The 20,959-nt window shown below is 46.5% G+C and overlaps 2 protein-coding genes across 2 annotated transcripts; both read right to left on the bottom strand.

Annotated features, from left to right (window-relative positions):
- Positions 1-3,950: 3,950 nt before the first annotated feature.
- LOC117436844 (natriuretic peptides A-like) lies at positions 3,951-4,644 on the bottom strand. The gene is made up of 3 exons (XM_034068215.1): positions 4,534-4,644; positions 4,130-4,406; positions 3,951-3,976 (listed from the first exon to the last, which is right to left on the bottom strand). Exons 1-3 carry the CDS (start codon positions 4,642-4,644, stop codon positions 3,951-3,953), a joined length of 414 nt encoding a protein of 137 aa, XP_033924106.1.
- Positions 4,645-10,386: 5,742 nt separating this feature from the next.
- LOC101873561 (C-type natriuretic peptide 1) lies at positions 10,387-11,864 on the bottom strand. Its single transcript, XM_005143677.2, has 2 exons — positions 11,772-11,864; positions 10,387-10,692 (listed from the first exon to the last, which is right to left on the bottom strand). Exons 1-2 carry the CDS (start codon positions 11,862-11,864, stop codon positions 10,387-10,389), a joined length of 399 nt encoding a protein of 132 aa, XP_005143734.2.
- Positions 11,865-20,959: the final 9,095 nt, after the last annotated feature.

The following is a 20,959-nucleotide window of genomic DNA, read 5'->3' as shown; positions in this document are numbered from 1 at the left end:
ACAACCCTGAAACTGCTCTAAACTCCACTCAGAAGCTTTCCATAGGGAAATTACCTTTTATAGGGAAAATGAAAGGCTTTTCAGATGAGTATTTGGTGGAGAGTTAAGGCTGAAGATAAATCTACTTTTAGGACACCTAAAGTACCATGCACATTTTCCTTCTATATATGGAATCTGCGCAGCCACTGCATACCATGGAGTATGCTGAAAATCCCAGGTTTGGGCCACTTCTCTTTTCTCATTGCTATTGGGGTGATATCATCGTTGGGACTTTGCACGTTACAACAACGGAGGAACCTCAATCTGCACCTCAATCCAGATGATAACTTCTAGACTGACTGCAGGACACCGAATACTTCCAGCTCCCTGCGGGAACTGGCTCCGACACCACTGAAAACCACTAGTCTTTATTAAACATTTAAATCCATGGGATTTCTTTAAACTTCGATGGTAAGGCTTGACCTGACAACAATAAATATTAAGGAAGAGATGCTCAGATTCAGGAACAATCTTCTTGTGCCATCCTACAAGATACATCATACAACTTGCTCGCCGAGAACTTTAGCTAGATGGCTTTTGGTGTTGCTCAGCAAAGGTATTGGAGTCTGGCCCTAAGGAAGAGTGAATGGATTTGTGTGTGTGTGTGTTCTGGGAAGGGTTAAACTGAAATGTTTAGTTTAATATATTAAAACCAAAGCATATTTAGTTGTTTGGTTGAGAACTGGAGTTTTCAAGTTTACCTAAAGCTGCCTATGCTTAAATGAGAAATTGCAGAAATGCCACTTTGCTTCAAGTTCATCTTCCAGCGTTTCTTTGTGCATATAGTGCAACTAAAATCTCATCTTCTTGCCAGAGCTGCAGGAGAACTCTAAATCATGAAGCATATTGCTTATCCTTCATTTTCCTAATGTTACTTCTTATTCTAAACTGAAACAATGACTATATGAGCAAGTTGAATATGTCAGTCTCGCAATAAAATTTTGCTTGCAATAAAATCATATAAAAGTCAAAAAACCTGACTTCTAATACCATTGATCTTGAAAGAATCTCCTGAGTACAGTTTCCAAGTAACAAGAGAACGATAAAATATTTCTCATGTCTTAAATGTGCTAACATGCTGTTTGTGCATGAACATGTGCACACCGTTCACATGATCAGCTACCAAAATTATACTAGAAAGGACATTCTCAAGGTTGTGAAGTCAAGCTCAAATGCTACTTTTCCCTAATATAGCTTCAAGTCAGCCCAACTCTGATGAGTTCTGATGAACTCCTTTATTATAAGAGCAATCCCTATTTTTCCCAGTGCTTTCTTTTGCAGTACATGGAGGCAGTACAAGGGTTTTATTATGTATCCTAAAGCATTCTTATTCTATGCTATTAAGAAAGAAGATCCTGATAGCTTATTTTTAGTTTGTAATTAACACTCCCTAGTGCAGTGTGTGTATAATTCACTAATCAGTTACAAATACTCTCTTACAGCTGCTCTTGGGGGTGTGTGTTTGTATGCGCCAGGGAGTAACTTTGTTTGGTAAACCGAGAAAGCATTAGGACACAAACCAGAATTAGTCATTAATACTGAGTACCCAATTTAAGATCATTTCATTTGATTTGACTTATTTATTTCTTGTTTTCTTTCCTTTCACACCCCACCCGCTGAGTATTCTCTGTGTGAAAACACTCTGCCGCTTGTTTTACCCAGAGCTCGGCACATCTGTAAAGCAGCCCGTGGGGCACAAACCCAGCAGCAAAGAACCAAGGAATGCAGTATCAGTCATAGGTGTGAAGTATTTAGCTGCGAGTGCCGTGTCCCTCTGAAACAGTCTAATATTCCAGGATTGTATTCAATAACCTGCAGCAAGAGATACTCCTTTTTTAATCCCCCTTTGTTCCTTTTCCATCTTCTGTATTACACAGCAGGTAAATGACATATAGGGCTCTGACTTAAATGGTGACAATACTTTTCTAAGGCAGGAAGATTTCTGTGTACTGTTTCATGTTCTTTGTGTGGAAATATGTGGATGGGATAAAAGGGCTGACCATCACAGTCTTTGCATTTTCAAAGCCAAATTCTGCCCTCTATTACCCACTGCACAGTCCTACCAAAGCAAATGGAGTGTATAATGTGAGAACTCAACTACTCATTGTTGGAGCTATTAAGCTCTCTTGTTTCTTTGCCTGCAGTATCTTAGTATCATCATTCTGGCAAGATTAATGTAGACTTTAGGCACTATAGCCTGGCAGTGGATAGTCGCAATACAGCATTGCCTGTGCTCAGCTGGCCGTCAGTCTGGTAAAGCCCCTGTTGGGAGTCTTGCCAGGGCAGCAGATTCCTAGAAAAAGCACTCTGTGACTTGTTTTAGGGCTGGAAAATCAGCACATTTCCCCAGTAGCACCCCAGGGTACGGGATAAGAGATGCAGTGATGTAGGGCTTCATTAGAAAGCAGCCTTGGTTGCTCAGACCAGAGAGGAAGACCTTCAAGGGTGCTGCTAGCAGCCCCATGTGTTCCCTGTGGGAAGGAGGATGGTACATGGAGGGAGCTCAGCCCCTTCCCAGCAGGATGGGGACATGCCCTTGGTTTTCAGCCCTGTATGGCTGCAGACTGTAAGCCTCGGGGCTGGTGGATTCCTTCGGTCGGTAGATCTGATGCCCCCTTCCACTGCACATCCTTCCGGGGGTGTCCATTCTCCTACTGCCATTTTACAGCTGACAAGTGCTAGAGCTGATTGTGAAGAGCCTTTGTTCTGAGGAAGAGGCTGGGCTTGGATTCCTTTCATCTCCCAGTGACTAAACCTTTGCCAAGACTCTGCCATACCCCACCCAAGCTCTCTTGCCTTGCTTTGCAATTCAGTTTGATTACGAAGGAAATGAAGAGATGAGCGTAGGAAACAAAAGAGAAATGTAATAACGCCTGGTGCAGGGCATGCAGCACTGCGATCACAGGACAGGCCATACTGCAGTTAAGATAGTTAAGTGATGCCTCACTTTTTCCATGGGGGAAGCAACTTTAATCGCAGACATGGCTTGTTTCGGGATGCATTATTTCTGCGATGTGCTGCCCCTTCCTTTGCAGGCAGCACAGGCCCTTCCTCCCGCAGCTCCTCTGCTGCAGGGTGTCTGGCAATGCCTCGAGCCTTTCTGTCTGCTTGGGGCGCCCTGCGCTTCGTTCACAGCCTTGTCCTGGGAGGGGTGTGCGTGAAACCCGGGCTGGAGAGCGAGGGGGCTGCGCTGAAGGCCAAGGCCGTGAGTCGGGGCAGCGGGATGGGACCCGTCGGGAGAGCGGCGGAGCCGGCGCTCGTCGTGCGGAGCGACTGGCGTCTGTCCCGGGTGCTGAACGCGCCCGCCCGCGGCCGCAGCCGCTCCGCGCCCGCTGCAAGTGCATTTCTAAGGTGCTGTAGCCCTTCTGTCCTCAGGGGCACCCCACGGCCACACTTGGCACCGGTACCGGCGGCTTAGCACGCACGACAGGGCCGAGTGTAGGAGATCACCTGGAATTAGACCCGAGCCCGATGCCCACCTCCTGGGAGGATTCACAGCTACTGGGTGGTGAAGCTGTTGGGAAAGGCATCCCGGCCTGGCTCCAGAGCTGGCACAGGGGCCTGGTAGGACCTTTTCAGTGCTGTGTGAGGGGCACTGGACTGATCATTGCCCTGGCAGGATGCAACCACCATCCTTCCTGCTGCTGCAACCCCCGGCAAATGGCTTGTGCAGACTGGGCGGGATGCTCTGCCCAGGGTCGTGACTGAGCCTCAGGGCAGAGGGAGAGGAGCGCTCTGGAAGGGATTTCTGTATCTTCTGATTGTGTAACCCCAAAAACTCACTCAGAAAAGACAAATCAGGCTTTGTACAAAAGTTTAATGCCCCACACCCCACCGTGGCAGAGGCTCCGGGGGTAGCCTGACTGGCTGCAGGACACTGGCATGGAAGCGCTCGGGAGCCGGCCCTGGTTTCAGCTTCTCCCTCTCCTCCAGAAACCTGGAAGAGAAGGGCGGAGAGCTGCGGGGGAGCCGCTCCGGGGCTTTCAGCCGGGGACAGCGGCCTCTCAGCGGCTGCCCCGGCTGCCACCGCTCCGGCGGTCTCAGGGCCGAGTTCCGGCCTCCCCCCGTTCCCTGCGCCGCGGGGACCTACGGGCTTTGTAGTGGTTGCATCCCAGCCCCGTCTGCGCGCCGATCCTCTCCATCCTCGTCCCGAAGCAGCCGGAGAAGTGCCTCCGTCTGTAGGAGGAGAGGAGATTCCTCCACTGGCTCTGCCACCCCTCTGCCGGCAGCGGGGTCCCCGGCGGGCCGCCCTCCGGCCCCGAGAGCTCCCACTCGGAGCCGCCGTCCTCAGCCCCGGTCGCCGACTCGTCCTCCGGGCCCGATTCCCCTTCCTCCTCCCGGAGCTGCCCCAGCGCCTCCAGGAGGTCCTGGAGAGGGAAGGAGAAGGGAGAGGAGAAGGGAAGGCGGTGGCGGGGCACGGAGAGCCCCGCTCCGCCCCATCAGAACGGGTGCGGTGACCGCCCCGGGAACCCCGGCCCCCGCCGGCACAGGTACCTGCAGGGCCCGCAGCTCCGCGCCGTGGTCGCCACCGGCCGGCTGCGATCCGGCCCACGGCAGGACGAGCAGCAGCAGCGAGGCCCCGCAGCAGAGAGCGGGGAGATGCATCCTATCCTATATCCTATATCCTATCGTATCCTATCCTATGCCAGCTCGGCACCGTGTCACTGCTTTGCCCATGGATACCTCTCCTTATATCCCCACTCTGCCCGGAGGGAGCTCAGCTGCCTCCTGCCAGATCCCCGCAGGAGCCACGCACTCTGCCCCTCGGCTTCGATAAGGGAACTGGTTACAACTGGCCCCACAGGTGACCCTCCAGGAGAGGAGGGTCCCCTGAGTGCAGTGACTCCTTCAGAGCAGAGAGCTGCCCCGAGTCATCTCCTCCCCTCCTGGCAGCACTCCTTTTCCCAGTGATTTCTTCCCCCTCCCCTCTCCATCCCTGTTAGGAAGGAGTTGATGCAGTGAAAGACCCTTTCTGCCTGATTGCTCTGCCTCACATCTGCAGGCACCCAGGAGCTGTGAGCTGGCTCAAGCAGGGTGTTGCTTCCCCCTCCCAGGGGATGAGGGATAGATCATTTCTCCTCCATGGGGAGAGAAGGGAGGAGGGGGATTGGAAATTTTCCTCTGTCTGCAGCAGCTTCCAACACCTTTTTGTACTCTGTGTACTTATTTCTGTGCTGTGTGGATAGACCACGTCCTGAGATTTGGGGTTAGATTTTCCTTCCTCACAAATTCATGTGATGATGGTTCTTCATTTCCTCTGGCATTGTCTGCAAACCCTTCTCTCTTATAGCTAAGAGGCACGAACCTTTTAGCACCTTGAGCAATGGCGTAGCTGAACACTTTGCTACAAACATTATTTGCCCTCCAGCCATGCCTTGGCTGCAGCATTGAATCAGTCAGCACCCTCTCCTCATCCCACCACCTTTCCCATATATGATGGTGTATTCTGTGCCCCCCCCAGCCATGGGTTGGATGAGAAATTCCTATGGAACAAGTACTCTTTCCAGAAAGCCCAGGGGCCTTCCCCCAAAGAAACAGAATTTGTAGATCTTTGGGTTGATGCTCCCCAGGTAAAAGTCTTTGAGTTACTAATGTAACAGGCAGCCTGTTTGTATACAACTCTCTTATTTCACCTCAGAGCTCTACAGCAGCTTCTTATTAACTTGCAGTAAAACTCACAGCATCTTTCCTGTGTCAGTGGTGAATATCAGCTATAAATGAGTACAATTTCCACTGGTCCTGGGGTGCAAATCAAGATGATCCTGTTAGATCCTAACAGGATGAAAGGCAGAACCCATGATACCCGGTGGGTAGAGCAGCATGGGTAATATTACCTGGGTAATATTAAAGCAATGACACTAAATTTCTGCTTTCTGCCTTTCTTTGTTGCTTAGCCAGCACACTCATAGATCTTTTCTTGTTTCACTTGATATGCAGTGATTTCTGCTTGGGCCCTTATTTTAGAGCGTGTCCTAAAGCTCAGCAAAGCCAGAGAAAGTCTTTTCTCTGAGTTCAGAGGGTTTTGGACCAATGTGCTGCATGAACAAGCAATAACATACAGTATATTTTTCCATCTCCCCCCGTTTTCTTGTCCTCCTGTCTCACATATCTACCTACATCTGATATAATTTACCTTAGATTAGAAGCAAACTAGCAAGATCAGCTGGTGTGGGGCAATGATCTCGGCATCCAGCAGCCTTAACAGTTGAAAAGTGGTTTTGTGTAAAGCATCCCAACAAAGAAGAATCTGGCAGAGAAATGAGGTGCATGTTTTGAAAGTATAGGACATGACAGAAGGAAGCTCACGTCAGGTATTGTGTTGCTACAGAATAAGGGCAGATGCCTTATGTGCATCATCCTTGATTTTGTGTGTAGTAAAGACAGGAGTGGAAAGGGATAAAACAGTGTGAATGTACAGATCCCATGTACAAGGGAAATAAATACAGTTTACTCCCTTAGTAATAAACTAGGTAGACCTCAGTGTTGGATGAGACCAAATCTTGGTTGCTGCCTAAAAAACACCTAGAAACAGGTATCCCCAAAGCAGACACATTTGAGAAACGTATCTTTCTGTGTAGTAGCTTTATTGCAGGCTTTTCTCCTCAGCACCCTCTGTAATCCTGGTCTGTAAATTCACACACTGCTGCTTAGTGGAGATGGAAATGACACAGCTAAAGATGAGCTTCCCCCACCTGAGTGGCATGCTGACTTCAAAGGTTAGCTTTGATTATTTAAATGCTAATAGAACTCAAATTACCTAAAGTACAAACACACCTGGCTTCAGTGGGACCTAATTATAGAGCCTTTTATGTGACAGCAATTGCTCTTGCTTTCTGAAATGTGTTTTTTTTAAATGCTCACATAAAATGCCAGGTGATGGGAGGCACATTACCAGCTCAGTCTCTGTGGAACTGGAGCTCTTCTCTGTTTCTTACTCATCTTTGGTAGTTCTGTTCATGAGTGCTCACAGTTCAGTCTTCAACCTCCTCTGCCCTCTGTTATTTTATCTGCAGATAATTTCCACAACCCACAGTTTATGTTTAGTTTGGTGTAGCTGAGTTTGGAAACAGGCTGAGGATGTTCAGGAAACACTCAGCAGCACTTGCCCTTCATTGATTTTCAGTGAGATTTCAACATCAGGAAGCTTTATGCCTGTTAGAATGTGCCTACTCCTACAGTTAGGCAGCAGGCTATCAGACTGGATTATTAGGAAGGAGGCTGTAACCTTCCCATTAACACCAACAGGCACAAGATACTTGCTTTTCATTGTTTGACACCATAATGACCATGGGCTGTGGGGATTACCTTTTCCACCATACAGGTTGCACCTGTGCCAGCCCTGGAGCTCATGTGCCTGAAGGAGGACTCTATATAAGGGAGCTGGATGCTTCCTGCCAGGTTCCCACAAGTAAGCATGTCTGCTGCTTCTTAGTGTAAGTCACTCGTGTTTGGGGGGAAAAGAAGTGAAAATCTCTTCCTGACTGTGTAAAGGTGTGATAAGTTAGAATAATGAATCAGAAATCTCTTTGGTCACGTTTGTGTGGGGCAGAGGTCTTTGTGTAATGGAAGCTAAAGTAAGGGAGGGTGTCATCTCTATGCCCTAGCAAGACTTCAGAGTCCCAGCAGAATTTGCACATGGATTACTGTGCACTTTATGGGGTTCCATCTGGAAAAGCTGCTCACACTGATTAATTTTCAGCATTAGTTTTAAGACATGCAAATCCTGCCTATTGATATGTGAATTATGCTGAAGACTGATTTATTCTTTCCTCCTCTACTCCCCACTTTAATTCTTCATCTGACAGGTGAAATGTTTCGGTTTCTTGTTGCTTTGCTACGGAAGAGGAATATAATACAAGAGATTTGTTATTTGTGCTATTCCATTGTTCAGGAGCTTATACTCAAGGGTGCCTATGTAAGTGATGAGCCCTTTCCTTGACAGCAAGTATCTGTGTAGGGCCTTTTCACTCTTGCTGCAGCTTTGTTATCACAGTTAACTTAAACAGAATAAGCAGCAAACAGCAGAAGACCTAAGAAGACCTGTTAACTGGAGAAGCCTTCAGGATATGTTGTTGAATTTCTGTTCAGGATTTGTTTTGATAACCTCCTAACTACTAGTCTGAGGAGGGAAATATTCTAGAGGGTGGAAAAGCCATAGACATGTAGAATTAATGGTGATGTCTTAATGTGCAAGATGTAAAGAGTAAAAGATGGCAAGGAGAAAGAGAGAGCAGCTCTTGGCAGCTTGTGCAAGGGGAGAGTATCTCCATTAAGAAATCAGTCTGTTCTTACTGGTCTCTGAGAGTCAGCTCCTAAGTGTTGAAACATATGCTTATGAGCTTGTTGTACTGATGTCCTCTGCAGATCAAGTCTGTGGCATCTGGATGGAAGTTATATATTGAAAATAGCATGATAGATGAATAAAGCTGTCATTAGTTTGGCTCTGAATAGTCCTCCAGCAGGTCCTGGATTGCTTGCATTATATGGGAACTGTGGTTAGGAGGAGCAGAACCAAATCATGGAATTAAAGTGACTGAGGCAGGCTCAGAAACTAGACCTCTGGTTGCTTTGTGCTAACAGGCTTTCCTAATGCGAGCTGAACTGCCAGAGCACATGCAGCCAGATGGTTGCTGATGAACTTGCTTTGCATCTATGTTTGTACTCTGTTGCAGTTTGCATCCAGGGCTCCAGTTAGGAATAGGCTTATTACCAGCATATTTTCTTCCAGGAGCATCTGTATTGTGGGCAAGAGAATGGGAGGAGTACAACTGTGTATCCCATCTGTCCATTCCAAGCAAAAGGCTGGAAGTGAACAGCTGGGCCTTCATTTGTGACCGATAGCATAGACACTGTGTGAGCAGAATGCTTGCTGATTCCCAGGGAGCTGCTTGCAGAGTTCAGCTCTCATCAAATTGGGATAGCACAGTCATGAGACTGGCAAACCAGCCTTCATACCGAATTCCTTTGGCTCAGGTTGTTTGCCACGTAGCCGTGCTCAGATTTGTTTGTAGTTAGATTCAGTGAACACTTGGTTTGCTTAATAAATAGAATGGTCAGATACATGCTTTTTGGTATAATCTCAACTCTACTTTTTTGTCTGGAAAATGCTTTGCAGTGTCTGGATGTGCCTATGGAAAAGTAGGGTGCCCTCAAGCTTTCTTCACAGTGGTCTTGTGGAAGGTGCCTGCCAATGGCAGGGGATTGGAACCAGATGATCTTAAGGTCCTTTCCAAGCCAAACCACTCTGTGATTCTGTACTAGTAAGAAGCAGTCATTTCCTGTGTCAGTGGCAGATCCAAATGCAGAGTAACAGCTTTACTATATAGCTGCCCCTTTAGGTCAAATTGTAATGGTCAAGGACTTGGGGCTTTGTGTCCTGGTTTCTGATGACTCTGTTGTGAAAATGTCTGAATTGGTCCTTTCCCTGTTATATTGATGTTTAGCTAGTACCTTAACATCAAAAAGGTTCTTTTGCTAAAAAGAAGGATTTTGGTTTTTTTATAAATATAAGGATTTGATAAAAAGAAGGGTTTGTGAAATGCTTCTGAATTCGAGTGGGTTGTGGCTAACTGCAAATTGGGGCACTGTTTCAGGCTCAGGAATGATACATGAAAGAGTCACAGCAAAGGTTGGAAGCTAGTTCACCAAATTAGAGAAAACAGTGTATTATCTGTGCCATAATGAAACCTGTTTATTTATACATTTAGTACACAGCACAAATGTTTTCCATAATCAAATTTTAGATAGACGTTCACAAAATATTACTCTGATACAAACAGGCAGTACAGCAATGATGTATTCAATTGGCCAAGTAATTCTGGGGAGAGAGGGGGTGCAGTTTGCTCAGTACAGCATGTAGTAGATGGGTTGGTGGAGCCAATATGAATAAGGGCTAAATATCTCACTGAAAGGCAACAGGTCCTTTGAAACCTCCAAGTCAGTCCTGTCAAGAAAGCAGAGGAATAAGTAAGATTAAGTGGACAGGATTTCATGCATGGATATTAACTGTTTTCTTACTGTTCTAGGGCCAGGGTCAGCTCCACTGCTCTGCTCAGAGTTTCTTTGATTGACACAAGCATCCCTGGGGAGCTGGTGCAAACCTCTGTGATCTGCCTCTTGTGACAAGGTGACATGTGGACAGCTGACTTGGAGACAGGAATGAAAGCAGGTAACACAGAGATGTGGCATTCATGGGGTTTAAGTATATATCTGATGACAGGGAATTCTGAGGTGGGTAAAATTAGTAACCTTAAAGCTGAATTAAATCTGCTCCTCTGCATATTTATGCAAGTTATATGCTAACACACAGACCACGTGCTGCTCACTTTCTCTTACCATAGGAAGCAGTTAGCATCCCAGTCCACTCAGTGACCCAATTCTGTCCAGCTTGACACCAAAACAGCCCCTGGAGAGACCCTTTTTGCTTCTGCCTCGGTATCTGTGGGGTAAACTTAGGAGGCTGCTGAAATACCTCTGGACAGCACTATCATCCATGGACATGCTCTCAGGCTGGTCCCTAGTGTTTCGGGTCCACTGGAATTCAGTGTCTTGCTGATCAAAGGGACCTCTTAGGATCATGTCATCTTGCTCATGCTCTGTCTCTTCTGAGAGCAGGGGATGCGCCAGGTCCTCATCTAACAGCTTGGCTAGACTCTGAAAAAAGGGAAAGGTAGATGATGGAGAGGGAGGAGAGGAGAAAAAGGAAGGGTTGTGGGGCCACTGTCATTATGTTTGCATAAGCCAGGCTCTGTGCTAAGTTTGGAGAAACTTAATTTGAGCATTTAGCAAAAGATGAAAGTACAGAAGTAATTTCTGAAGCTGATGATGGTTATCTTTAGTTTCTTCTGGCTTACCAAGCTGCTCTGAGCTAGGACTGTATACCTTCTGAGAGTGCTCTAAGGCTCTGTGTTGTTACCATATTCTATAGTTCTGAGCTGACAAGCTAGCAGGTAAGTTTTTCCTGGAGCTGGGGATTTGGGGTATGGGATAAGTTGTGGAAGATGATGAGAGAGTCAAGAGTGAATGAAGAACAAGAAAACATGGTTGGTATCTTGGAATGAGAAACACTGCAATGACAGGAAACGTACTGAAACTGGTGCTGCAAGGGTTATATATTTCTTTAGAGAGTGGAAGGTTGCATTGTATTTGGGAATGCCAGATCCCAAGTCAGGTAGCTGAAATGTGTTTTCCTAAAGACTTGTAATTCCTGCGCATACAAATACATGCAGGCACACACATGTAAACACACTTTCTCATGTTCTGTTGCTGGAACCCAAAAGCTGGGACTGCATTACTGCACTGCTGAAGGGAGGAGGAGAGCATGCAGGTACAACCCATTCATTCCCTTTAAGCTTAAACCAGGGGCTTCAGGGAAGATCATGCAGGTGACTGCTCTAGATCAGAGTCCTTCCAGAAAAATTCCTTTTACTCCAAAAGTTTATTGCTTCATTCAGTCACAGGATGACCCGAAGTTTGCAATCCCCATATTGATTCTACGGGAAAACATTTTGCTTTCACTTGCTTCATGTGATCAGAAATTTAAATCCAGTAATGGATTTAATCCCTCCATTTAATAACTCTGTCTGCCCACCTCAGGGTTCCTGCTGTCATGATCCCTTTGAGTGTCTCCTCCTACTTTAGCTGGGATTGGAAGAAATTGAGTTAATCTGAAGCATCTGAGTCCTAAAGAAGCAGCAGCTTCTTTCAGTTCTAGTGAGCAGCCAGTCACTTACCTGTAAGCTGGAAATGGGCCTGGCCATCGCCTGGTTTTGACAGACAATAAGCAGCAGCAGGAGTCCAGGGCAAAACAGAAGTTTCAGGTTCATCTTCATGTTTTGGTGTCTCTGATTCCTCCTCTCCTTGAGTCTCTCAAGTTCAGTGCTGCTCTTTGCCTCCAGCTACCAGCCTTTATATCTTCCTCCAACCCCTCCCAAGTCTACCTTTTGAGTTCCTGCCAGTGCAAGGATTGGTTTGAGGTTCTGATCTGTTTCCATCCTCCCAGGAGGAGGAGGGAGGAAATAGTTCTCTTTTCTGATAGCAAATAAAAGGGGCATTTTACACTTATGCAATGCAGCATCATTCTGCTGCTGTGAAACTGAGGGTTGCTTGCAGCCTGCTGTCTTGGTGCCACTTGCGTATGTCAGTTTACTTAGCTTAGTGTTCCTTGGGTTGACTGCTAAACTTCTCCTTTCCATGCAGAGATAAATAATTGTGAAAGAAGTATAAGGGGAGGAAGGATGCAAATTGTGTCCACTGCATATTCACCTGAGTCCTTTGTCACTGTGAAGTACCAAATCAGATGGACAAGGGTCATAAAACACACGATGTCAGAACTAAGTGTATATACATGTAACGTATGAGATGAAAGAGTGTGATTTGGAGAAGGAGAGAAATCAGAGTCTTAAAAACATGACAAGTAACTTGTATTAGTTACTGGCCTGAGTGGCAGAGAGTGTGCCTGAAACCAGGATGGCATGCACAGAAAACTTCCATGTGGCTAAAGCTGAGGAAGAAACTCCTCTTTCTTTTCCTCTGGATCCAGCTTAAAACATTCCCTCTGTGTGTTCTTTTTCAGCTTATCATACACAATTGGTATTAAATCTGAAAGGAAGAATAGCTCCAACAACTTTCTTACCAAGTTACAGGGACATTAACAAGTGCAGGATCTGAATGTGGTTCTGATGGGGTTCTCTGGTTGTAGGTGTGGGGGTGGTGGTGTTTTTGGGGATAGGGCTGAGGAGCTTAAGTGAATTCAAGCACCATCTTCCAACAAAATGAATTCAGTGCAATGTTAGGGGGAGCAGAAGGAACTGAACTGGTTCTTAGCAAGGGTCTTAAGGGTATTTAAAGAGGTGCTATTGGTCAGACTTCTCTCTAGTGTCAAAGTACCTGGGAGATGTGTGAATACCCTGATAAAGATGTACATAGATAACTGATTCTGCAGCCTCCCCATCTGTTCCAGTGAGTGTTTTACTACTTTCCATACCAAGAAATTACCTTTTTTACCCCCCCTGTTTTGGAGGCAGAGAGGAAGAGCAGCGATAGAATCTGTTCAGTTGCATGTTTTGTAGGGGCTTGAAATTGGGCCCCAGTGAAAAATGGCTATGCAATAATCCTGATCTTTCACCCCATTTTTGAATACATGTGGTGCAGAAAGATAAAGGCCGTTAGCTGGATCTGTATGGAGGAATGGAAATGAAGGGCCATCTGGCACTTTTCATCTCATCATGGAGGTTAAGAATCTTGTTGCTACCAAAAGACTGGAAAAAATAATTTTATGCTGTGCCAAGGGTTTTAATGTTTTCAGTGGTTTTTCATCTGCAGATTGGTTCAAGACTTAATTGTTATGTCTTTAGAAATGGGTAATCTAAGGTGACAGCTTATAGGCATCTGTCTATGACAGAAAGGGAGGTCTGGTGTTATTACACTGTTGTTGTTTTGTTGTAGTTGTTCCTGTTGATTAAAACCAGATTTGGTCTGAATCTTATTAGGAAATGAAATCATAATTTCAGGAGTTTGAGGTGTGCAGTTTGTGGTGTAACAAGACAGTAAGAGAAGGTCAGGGCAGCTTCAGGCTTCTCTTCAAGCCTGGGGTGGGTTGGTCTGATTGGCTTGTCACAAGTCTGCTGTATGTGGGTAATAAATCTTGGCCTCAAAATCTCTGAACTTGGTTTGGGGGACTTCAGAATTGTCTCTGTTTACTGCTGGAAGTACATGCACTAACACAGTCCCCATCTATGACTGTGTTGGTAAAGTCAGAATAAATAAGATGGGAAAGGACTTTTGGAGGTCTGTGTCAGGATCTCGTGCTGAAGGCAGAGCCAGCTTAGATCAGATTGCTCAGTGCCTCATCAAATGGAGTTTTGAAACTCTTCAAGAAACAATGCTAATATTTAGTTGGAATTTTCCCTGTTGCAACTTGTATCATTGCCTCTCATTCTAATGCATTGCTTGATGCTGTCCATGGGCAGAGCAAAAGGATGTTCCATCTCCCAAATAGTGGCACTCGGTGTGTTTCTGCCTAACCGAGACAATGAGGAGAGCTTCAGTGCATCTAGTCCACAACTGGCTTCAGATCAGACTTAGTGCAGTGGAAACTAGTTAGAAGCAGAAAGTCATCCAGCAAAAGTCTCTGCTTTACGTTCTGGATCTTCTCAGGGCTCAGAGTAGCATCAAAACTCAGTATTCACAGCAATTGAAAACATTGCCTTTAGGTGTTACAGTTAAGATATAGACTTCAACAGCAAACCAGTCTGTGAGAATGGAGGAAGCCCTGAGGACAGCAGAGAATACTTGGGAGACAGGAAAAAGCTTCGTGCCCATTTCTGAAGTGATTTGGGTGTTCCTTGGTATGGCATATCCCCCATATGTGATGGAAGTAAGTGTCAGGAAGAAGGCAGGTTGGCTTGTGGTGCTCAGCTCCAAAACTGTTTCCTAGCTTGCCATGACACATCCCCAGAGTCACAGTATGCCCTGCCCCGTCTCTTTTAATAAGATCACTTCTGATGCAGGAGAAGTATCTGCCTCATCTCTACAGGCTGCTGTGAAGAAGCCATGTTCTGAAGTTGATAGCATGTGGCATGCTTAGGTAGGTACCATTAGAGCACTGCTGCAGTAACTCATTATCCTCCTCCTTCCCAGCTCAGTGACCCCTTTCAGCCAGTCTCCCTCCCTATTGCTCAGGCCAGCATTTCCTGGCTCACTGCAGCTGGCTGGAAGGGCAGTGATGTGTTTGCAGCGCTTTTGTCAAAGTGGGATCCCCAAATCCTTGATGGAAGCTGTCACCATGGGCCTCTCTTTATGAGTCATTAACATTTAGCTGTGTTATCCAAGCAATTGCCTGGTTGTCCCCCTCTTTTGCCCTCTCCCAAGTGGTCTAGTGGCTGTGCTGAGGCAGGGTTCAGTGCACAGCATCATCCTAAGCCCAGGCTTGGCTGTAATTACCCAACTCCCACTGCTCTGTTTGCTCTTCTTCATTGCCTTCTCCTTAGGTGCTGTGCTGACAGCAGGGCCCTGGTGCAGCAGTTTTCCCTGCAGATAAGGGACCTGGCACAGATGCTGCTGAGCTCATTTACCTGGTGTAAAGCTGGCACCTATACCCTGAATCTGCACCAGCACAATCCAGAGGAGAATTTGGTCCTTATCTCAGGTGTGGCTGGGACTGTGTGCTGAGAGGAACTCTGATCTCCTAGTGCCTGTGATGGAGCATCTGTGGGGAACAAACCGAAGCCTGGATAGCAGGGGCTCAGAAGGAGCTTCCCTTTGTAGGCTGCTCATCCACAGCAGCCCACTGCTCCCTTCCTCCCTGTCCAACAGCACCTTCTGGGGGACTGTAAAGGCCAGCTGGAGGATGGATTCAGTGCTGCCACCACTCTTTCTGGGGCCCAAACCCACGTTTTGCCTTTGACTGATCTGTTCTGCTCTCACTAATGCTCACTGATCTCTTCAATAGGGGTGAAGAGGGGTTATTTTCCTCTGTAGCCCTTTGGGACAAGAAGGGGTGTCCTGCCACCTTGGGACAAGGAGGGCAGCAGGCTGGGTGATTTTGGATTTTGGGTTTGATGGCAAAATTGTAGCATTAGGTTTGTCAGGCACATTTATCACATCCTACTGATGCTAATGAAGGCCAGCAGGGAAGCAGCAGTGAGGGAGGGGTTGAAATAACCTGATACTGTGCTCAGTGCTGGTCAAATGGCTGTCTCTGTATGCTCTGTGGCTCACAGCTGAATGCTAGGAGAGGAATTGAGCCCAATTCTGATCTATGCTGCAGCAGGGGTGGAAACAAAGAAGCCACATGGAACTTCCGTATCTGGCCTGTAGCATCCACCATCAGTCTGACTTCTCTCATTATCCCCCAGTGCTGGCACTTAGATGGCATTAGGGAGACAAGTGCAACATTTACTGATTCACTGATGGGGGCTCCTGGCCCTTTTCAGTGATGTCACCCAAAGGAGGTTTTTCTTCATGCTTGAGGGCACATTTAGGTTCAATGGTCCTGCTGTGTGGTTCAATGCTCAAGATCTATGACTTTACTCTGTGCTAGTCTTGCTGTAAGTTCTTTTGACACCTAGAGGCAAGCTGCTTTTCCCAAGGCACTTTAAGCAGAGTCCCACTGTAAATGGTGTCCTGAGCTCTCAGAGGAAAAAGTGGGAGGTAGTTAGTCAAGTTATAGTTGTAAGTAATAGTCATAGAGTAGTGTAAAGCAGATTAAATGTGACAACAGCTGGAGAGCTGCTATGAAAACCATAGGTGTAGTACTGGAGATTAAACATGGCAGGATGATGGGAAGAAAAGAAGGGGGTTCTATTAGAGACATGTGAGAAGCAAGCAGGGAACGAAGGCCAGGCAAACATTGTAGGATCAGCTGAAACAGAACTGAGGATTTCTGGGGACCCTGGTAAAATGGATCCTGAAACAAACAGCAGAGGTGTCAGAGCAATGGCACGAGACTGCTGCTCAGTGCCTGGTGAGAGGCAGAGGCTTAAAGAAGTGCTCATGTTCCATCAACCCGTCACCTGAATCTATGTTTTGGACTAAGCTTCATCTCTAGCAAGATGAACATCTTGCTGCCCAGTTGTTTTTGGAAGGGTGGGAATACCTACACAGCCAAGTTGCAAGGTATGCTCACTGTAGCTTAAAACATGGATTAGCTGTGCATGGCTTTAGACCACATGGGTCTGTTTAGTCCTGGGGCTTCCCCCTGATCTTTAAGTTGGTCCACAGAAATTCTTGGGCCCATCTTGTACTAAACTGTTCCGAATCTGAGTCTTTCATTCTCTGGGTTGTATTGGATACCTTCACTGTTTGAACTGAGATCTAACTGGCCTATATATTATTGCCTTGCTGTAGAAAGACTGGACTTTTAGGTAGGAGCTTGGTCAGGCTTCAGTTCACGAAGCTGCAGAGCAAACAGCAGGTTATACAGCTGGAAGCAGAGAGGCTGCTACATTCGTCTGCAGTTCGTACCCTCTGACAGGAGGAAGCCAGAGAACCCTTCCTGGGCAGCGTGGAGATGACAAATCCCAAGCTGCTCCCGGCAATCCAGAAGGTCATTCCTGTGGGATCCCAGCTGGCCTCCAGGCTGCCTTTGTCCTTAATGAGGTGTGTGGTGCCCTCTTCTGGTGAGCAGAGAATCTGCAGCCAAGTCCCGTTAGAACCAGTTCTGCTCGAAAAAGAGAACAGATGAGGCACAGAGAGGCACATGATAGGTGTGTGATGTATGAGTGCATGGACGTGTAACGGGTTCAGACTTAGACAGTGGAGGCTGATATTGGATATAAGGAAGAAATTCTTTAAGGGTGATGAGGCACTGGAATGGGTTGCCCAGAGAGGTTGTGGATGCTCCATCCCTGGCAGTGTTCAAGGCCAGGTTGGACGAGGCCTTGGGTGATATGGTTTAGTGTGAAGTGTCCCTGCCCGTGGCAGGGGGATTGGAACTAGATGATCTTAAGGTCCTTTCCAACCCTAACTATTCTATGATTCTATGTTCTGGTGGGTGGCTAAGTTCAAATCCACCTCTCTACATAGTGGTTGATCTGGACTCTCACAAAGGATTTTGCAGGATGTGAGTTTCTGTGAGAAGAGGTGGAATTGGGTAGGACATTTCTGAAGCATTTTGGCTGGGGTGACATTAGCCAGGATTTTCTTTGCAACCTGCCTTATCCTGGAATAGCTCAGAACAGTGTCAACAGTGCCCATTGATCCGGAAGGTTTGCTAGCCAGCAAGCCAAATAAAGGGCAAGAGGTCACATATCCCATTGTGCTATTTATTGCTGCATGCCATGTGTTAGGGTGGAGTGTGCAGAAGGAGAAGCCATTTCTAGAAATGGCCAAACAGCTACAGGAATGAGATGGCATCTGTCCTAGAAGTTGCTGTGGTTGTTTACGTCCCCCTCCCTTCCCTAACGGACTGGTGATGAACCTAAGAATAACTTGACTGACTAAAAATGTAACCATTACATAAAGCCTGTCCTCCACTGAACACTCTGCTTAACTTCAGCCCATGAGTGACTGGTGCTATGCATAACCTCAGTTTTGTATTCCCAGAACAAGATCCCAGTTGTTCATTAGTCCTGACACATCTTAGACCCGTGGGCTTTTCTTGTCTAGACAGGTCGGTCCCTGCTCTTTGAGAACAAGGAGGTAAACCATCACTGGTTTTGTTTGGCAGACATTTACATCCCTCTTCATCCATGTTCCTCATCAGTTCAAGCACAACTGGACACTCGCATGTGCCCACATTTGCACACTAGGATTGAAAAGCAAGTTCTTCATGTCACAGCGCTGCAAGCTGTTGTGCCAGGGAGACTGGAGGTCTGCAGTGGGTGCACATTAGGCTGTGTGTGAGCAGCAACAGGGCTCCTTCCTGCCTCAGGTGGATGAGCTGTAGTGAGAGGAATGCAGCCTCATCCAGAGCTTAGCTAAGCTCCTCTTTCTTAGTAACTCAGTGTAGCTGTGGGGACTCTTATCAGCCACTGTTCTTGATTTGAGAACCCTTCTTTGTTTTCCCAGAAAATACTCACTGTGTTTGCCAAGCTTCTGGAAATAGCAGCATCCTTTTGTGGTGGAGGGTGGCATGGCCGCGGGCCAGAGGGGCAGGATATTTTAGCTGTTGCTTGTCAGCACAGCAAGATGGGCGAGTAGTTTCAAAAACTAACACTTCTGAAGCTAAGATAAGGTGCTCAGGCTACAGGGCTGGAGCCTGTGTTCATGCTTGAGATAAACGCCACTGTCAGCGCCACATTCACACCTCCCCTGTCACATTAGGCACCCCATGGTCCTGCCTTTCCCACTAGTCACTTGCTGCAAGGCCTCAGCACAGGAGGATCAAGCCCTGTGCCTTCGTCTACAGAGTCCTCAGGGGCTGCATTGCTCCATGTGCCCTTGTGGTGACATTGAGGTGGCTAGAGGAAATAGTGTGGGTCAGAGTAGACTTGCCATTGAGGATTGTCATCCTTAACTTTGGACTCAACCACTTCCTCCATTGCTGTCCACCACCAGAAATGGGTGGACTAGCTGTATGCAGGGCTTGTGGTGTGAGTTAGGGGATGCACAGTAGTGGGGTTACTTCCTTGTGTGAACACAGACACCGAATGTGCTGTCTGAAATGACAGATAGGGGAAAGGCAGTTAAATCTGGCTATGGATGCTGAGGAAAGCAATGCCTTCACTCCAGGGTACTTACAGTCCCTCTCTCTTTCTCTGAAAAAGCTGGTTTTGAGTGGAGTATTTAGTGACTATGGACTGGCCAAAATTATTCTGGAATTACTGGATTTCATTTAATTAAGTGGACAAAAGACAATTGTGTTAAGCAACTGAATGGTGTCTGAAAGCTGAAACCCCTGGGGCTGTGCCAGGGGGTAAAAGAATCATTCCTTTAACCAAAAGAGTTTAATCGCTGCAAAGGCAGAGTTTAAACCTAGCTTCAGGATGAGGACAGTACAGAGTTCAAACGTTTCCTCCTACATGGATGGTGTCAGCTTCAGTTCAAAAGAGTGCTCTTCATAAAAGTAAGGTGAAGCAGGCCCACACTTCCCCAGTGGGATGGGGAAATGAACGGGATTTTTCACCAAGGTGAAGAGCTTCTCTCTTCATTAAGTGATTGGAGAGTTAAGGTTGCTCTTTTAGTTAATGTGACTGTCAACCAGATTGAGGAATCTGTGTCACTGTTGATCAGATGGACAGACACGGCTTCAGTTCTCTCTCCCTCTAGGTGTTTCAGTCCAGACCTGGACATTACTGTTCCTATTTACAGGAAACAATGCTTCAGTGCTTTCTGAAAGGTGAGAGAACTCTCGAAAGGGTCTTCATTTGAGCACTCAAAAGCTGTCTTTGAAAAAACCCATCTTATGAACAGTTGTCTCTGCTGTAAATCCTGAACTGTGTTAAGTTAAAACCAACACACTAGTATGGCTCCTCTTTGCACAGCTGAGAGGTGCAACAAAACTTAGGAGGCAGAAGAGGCTTTTACCGTCCCTTGCCCGCTGGGGATGCTTCACATAACTTCTGCATTGTTGGACCAAGAGGATTTGTTTTACCATGTCACCTCCCTGAGGATAACAGCACATTTTTTGCCCTGGTGTTGAAGTGTGAAGACCATTGTGAGCCATGACATCATATCTCAGGCTAGAGCAGATCAGGAAATGACCAAGAAGGCCTAAAATATTGGCCATGGGAAGAGTGAATGGAGGAGAGAAGGGATATGATACAGCAACATTCTTTAGCCTAGATAGGTCTGATGCACCTGACAAGTATAATAGGACCAGGACATCTTTCACACTTTAGCACATGATGATATTTTAGTGCAGAGAGATGGCTCGTGAGAGGCAGAGGTGAACTAGGGTGCAAATCCACTAGATAACATGCTAATAAATCAGAGCTGCCCTCAAACAATAAGGAGTAAAGGTATATGGACCTGAACAGATAGACTGCTCTGAATCTGACCTTTCTTTAACTCTAGGAATAAAGTCTAGGACTCAGTCTCTAACAACAGCTAGAAAAATAGTTCCCTCTAGGCACATCAAAAGTACCAGTGAGTCTTACACACATATTAATGGCTATGGCTTTTTGGGGTGTGGACAGGAAGGAAGGTGGTAATGGGAGAAAACCACCAACCTACATTTTCTAGAAAATGTAATGTTTTATGCAGAAAGAAATCATTATAAGTGTTGGTTCATAAACCGAATCATTGCCACTGTCTCTGAACTGATGTAAACCAGAAAGGGGTTAGTCAGTTTGAAACAACAACAACAAAGAAAGGGGGAAAGGGGAGGTTTGTAAAGTAAATTATCTCTGAGGTCTTGCTCAGTGGGGTTCAAAGCTGAGGGCTTGTTTTGGTTCCAAGGTTCCAACAGGTTTATCACTGCAGTTCGAGCCAAGACAAACCTCAGGCTGGGTCCTGTCAGTCTCATTTTGCCCACAGT

The sequence above is a fragment of the Melopsittacus undulatus genome, chromosome 12 (genome assembly GCF_012275295.1).
Source record: "Melopsittacus undulatus isolate bMelUnd1 chromosome 12, bMelUnd1.mat.Z, whole genome shotgun sequence".
Classification (NCBI taxonomy): Eukaryota; Metazoa; Chordata; class Aves; order Psittaciformes; family Psittaculidae; genus Melopsittacus; species Melopsittacus undulatus.
Note: the sequence above shows the minus strand (reverse complement) of the source record. Positions and strands in the feature narration are given on the sequence as shown.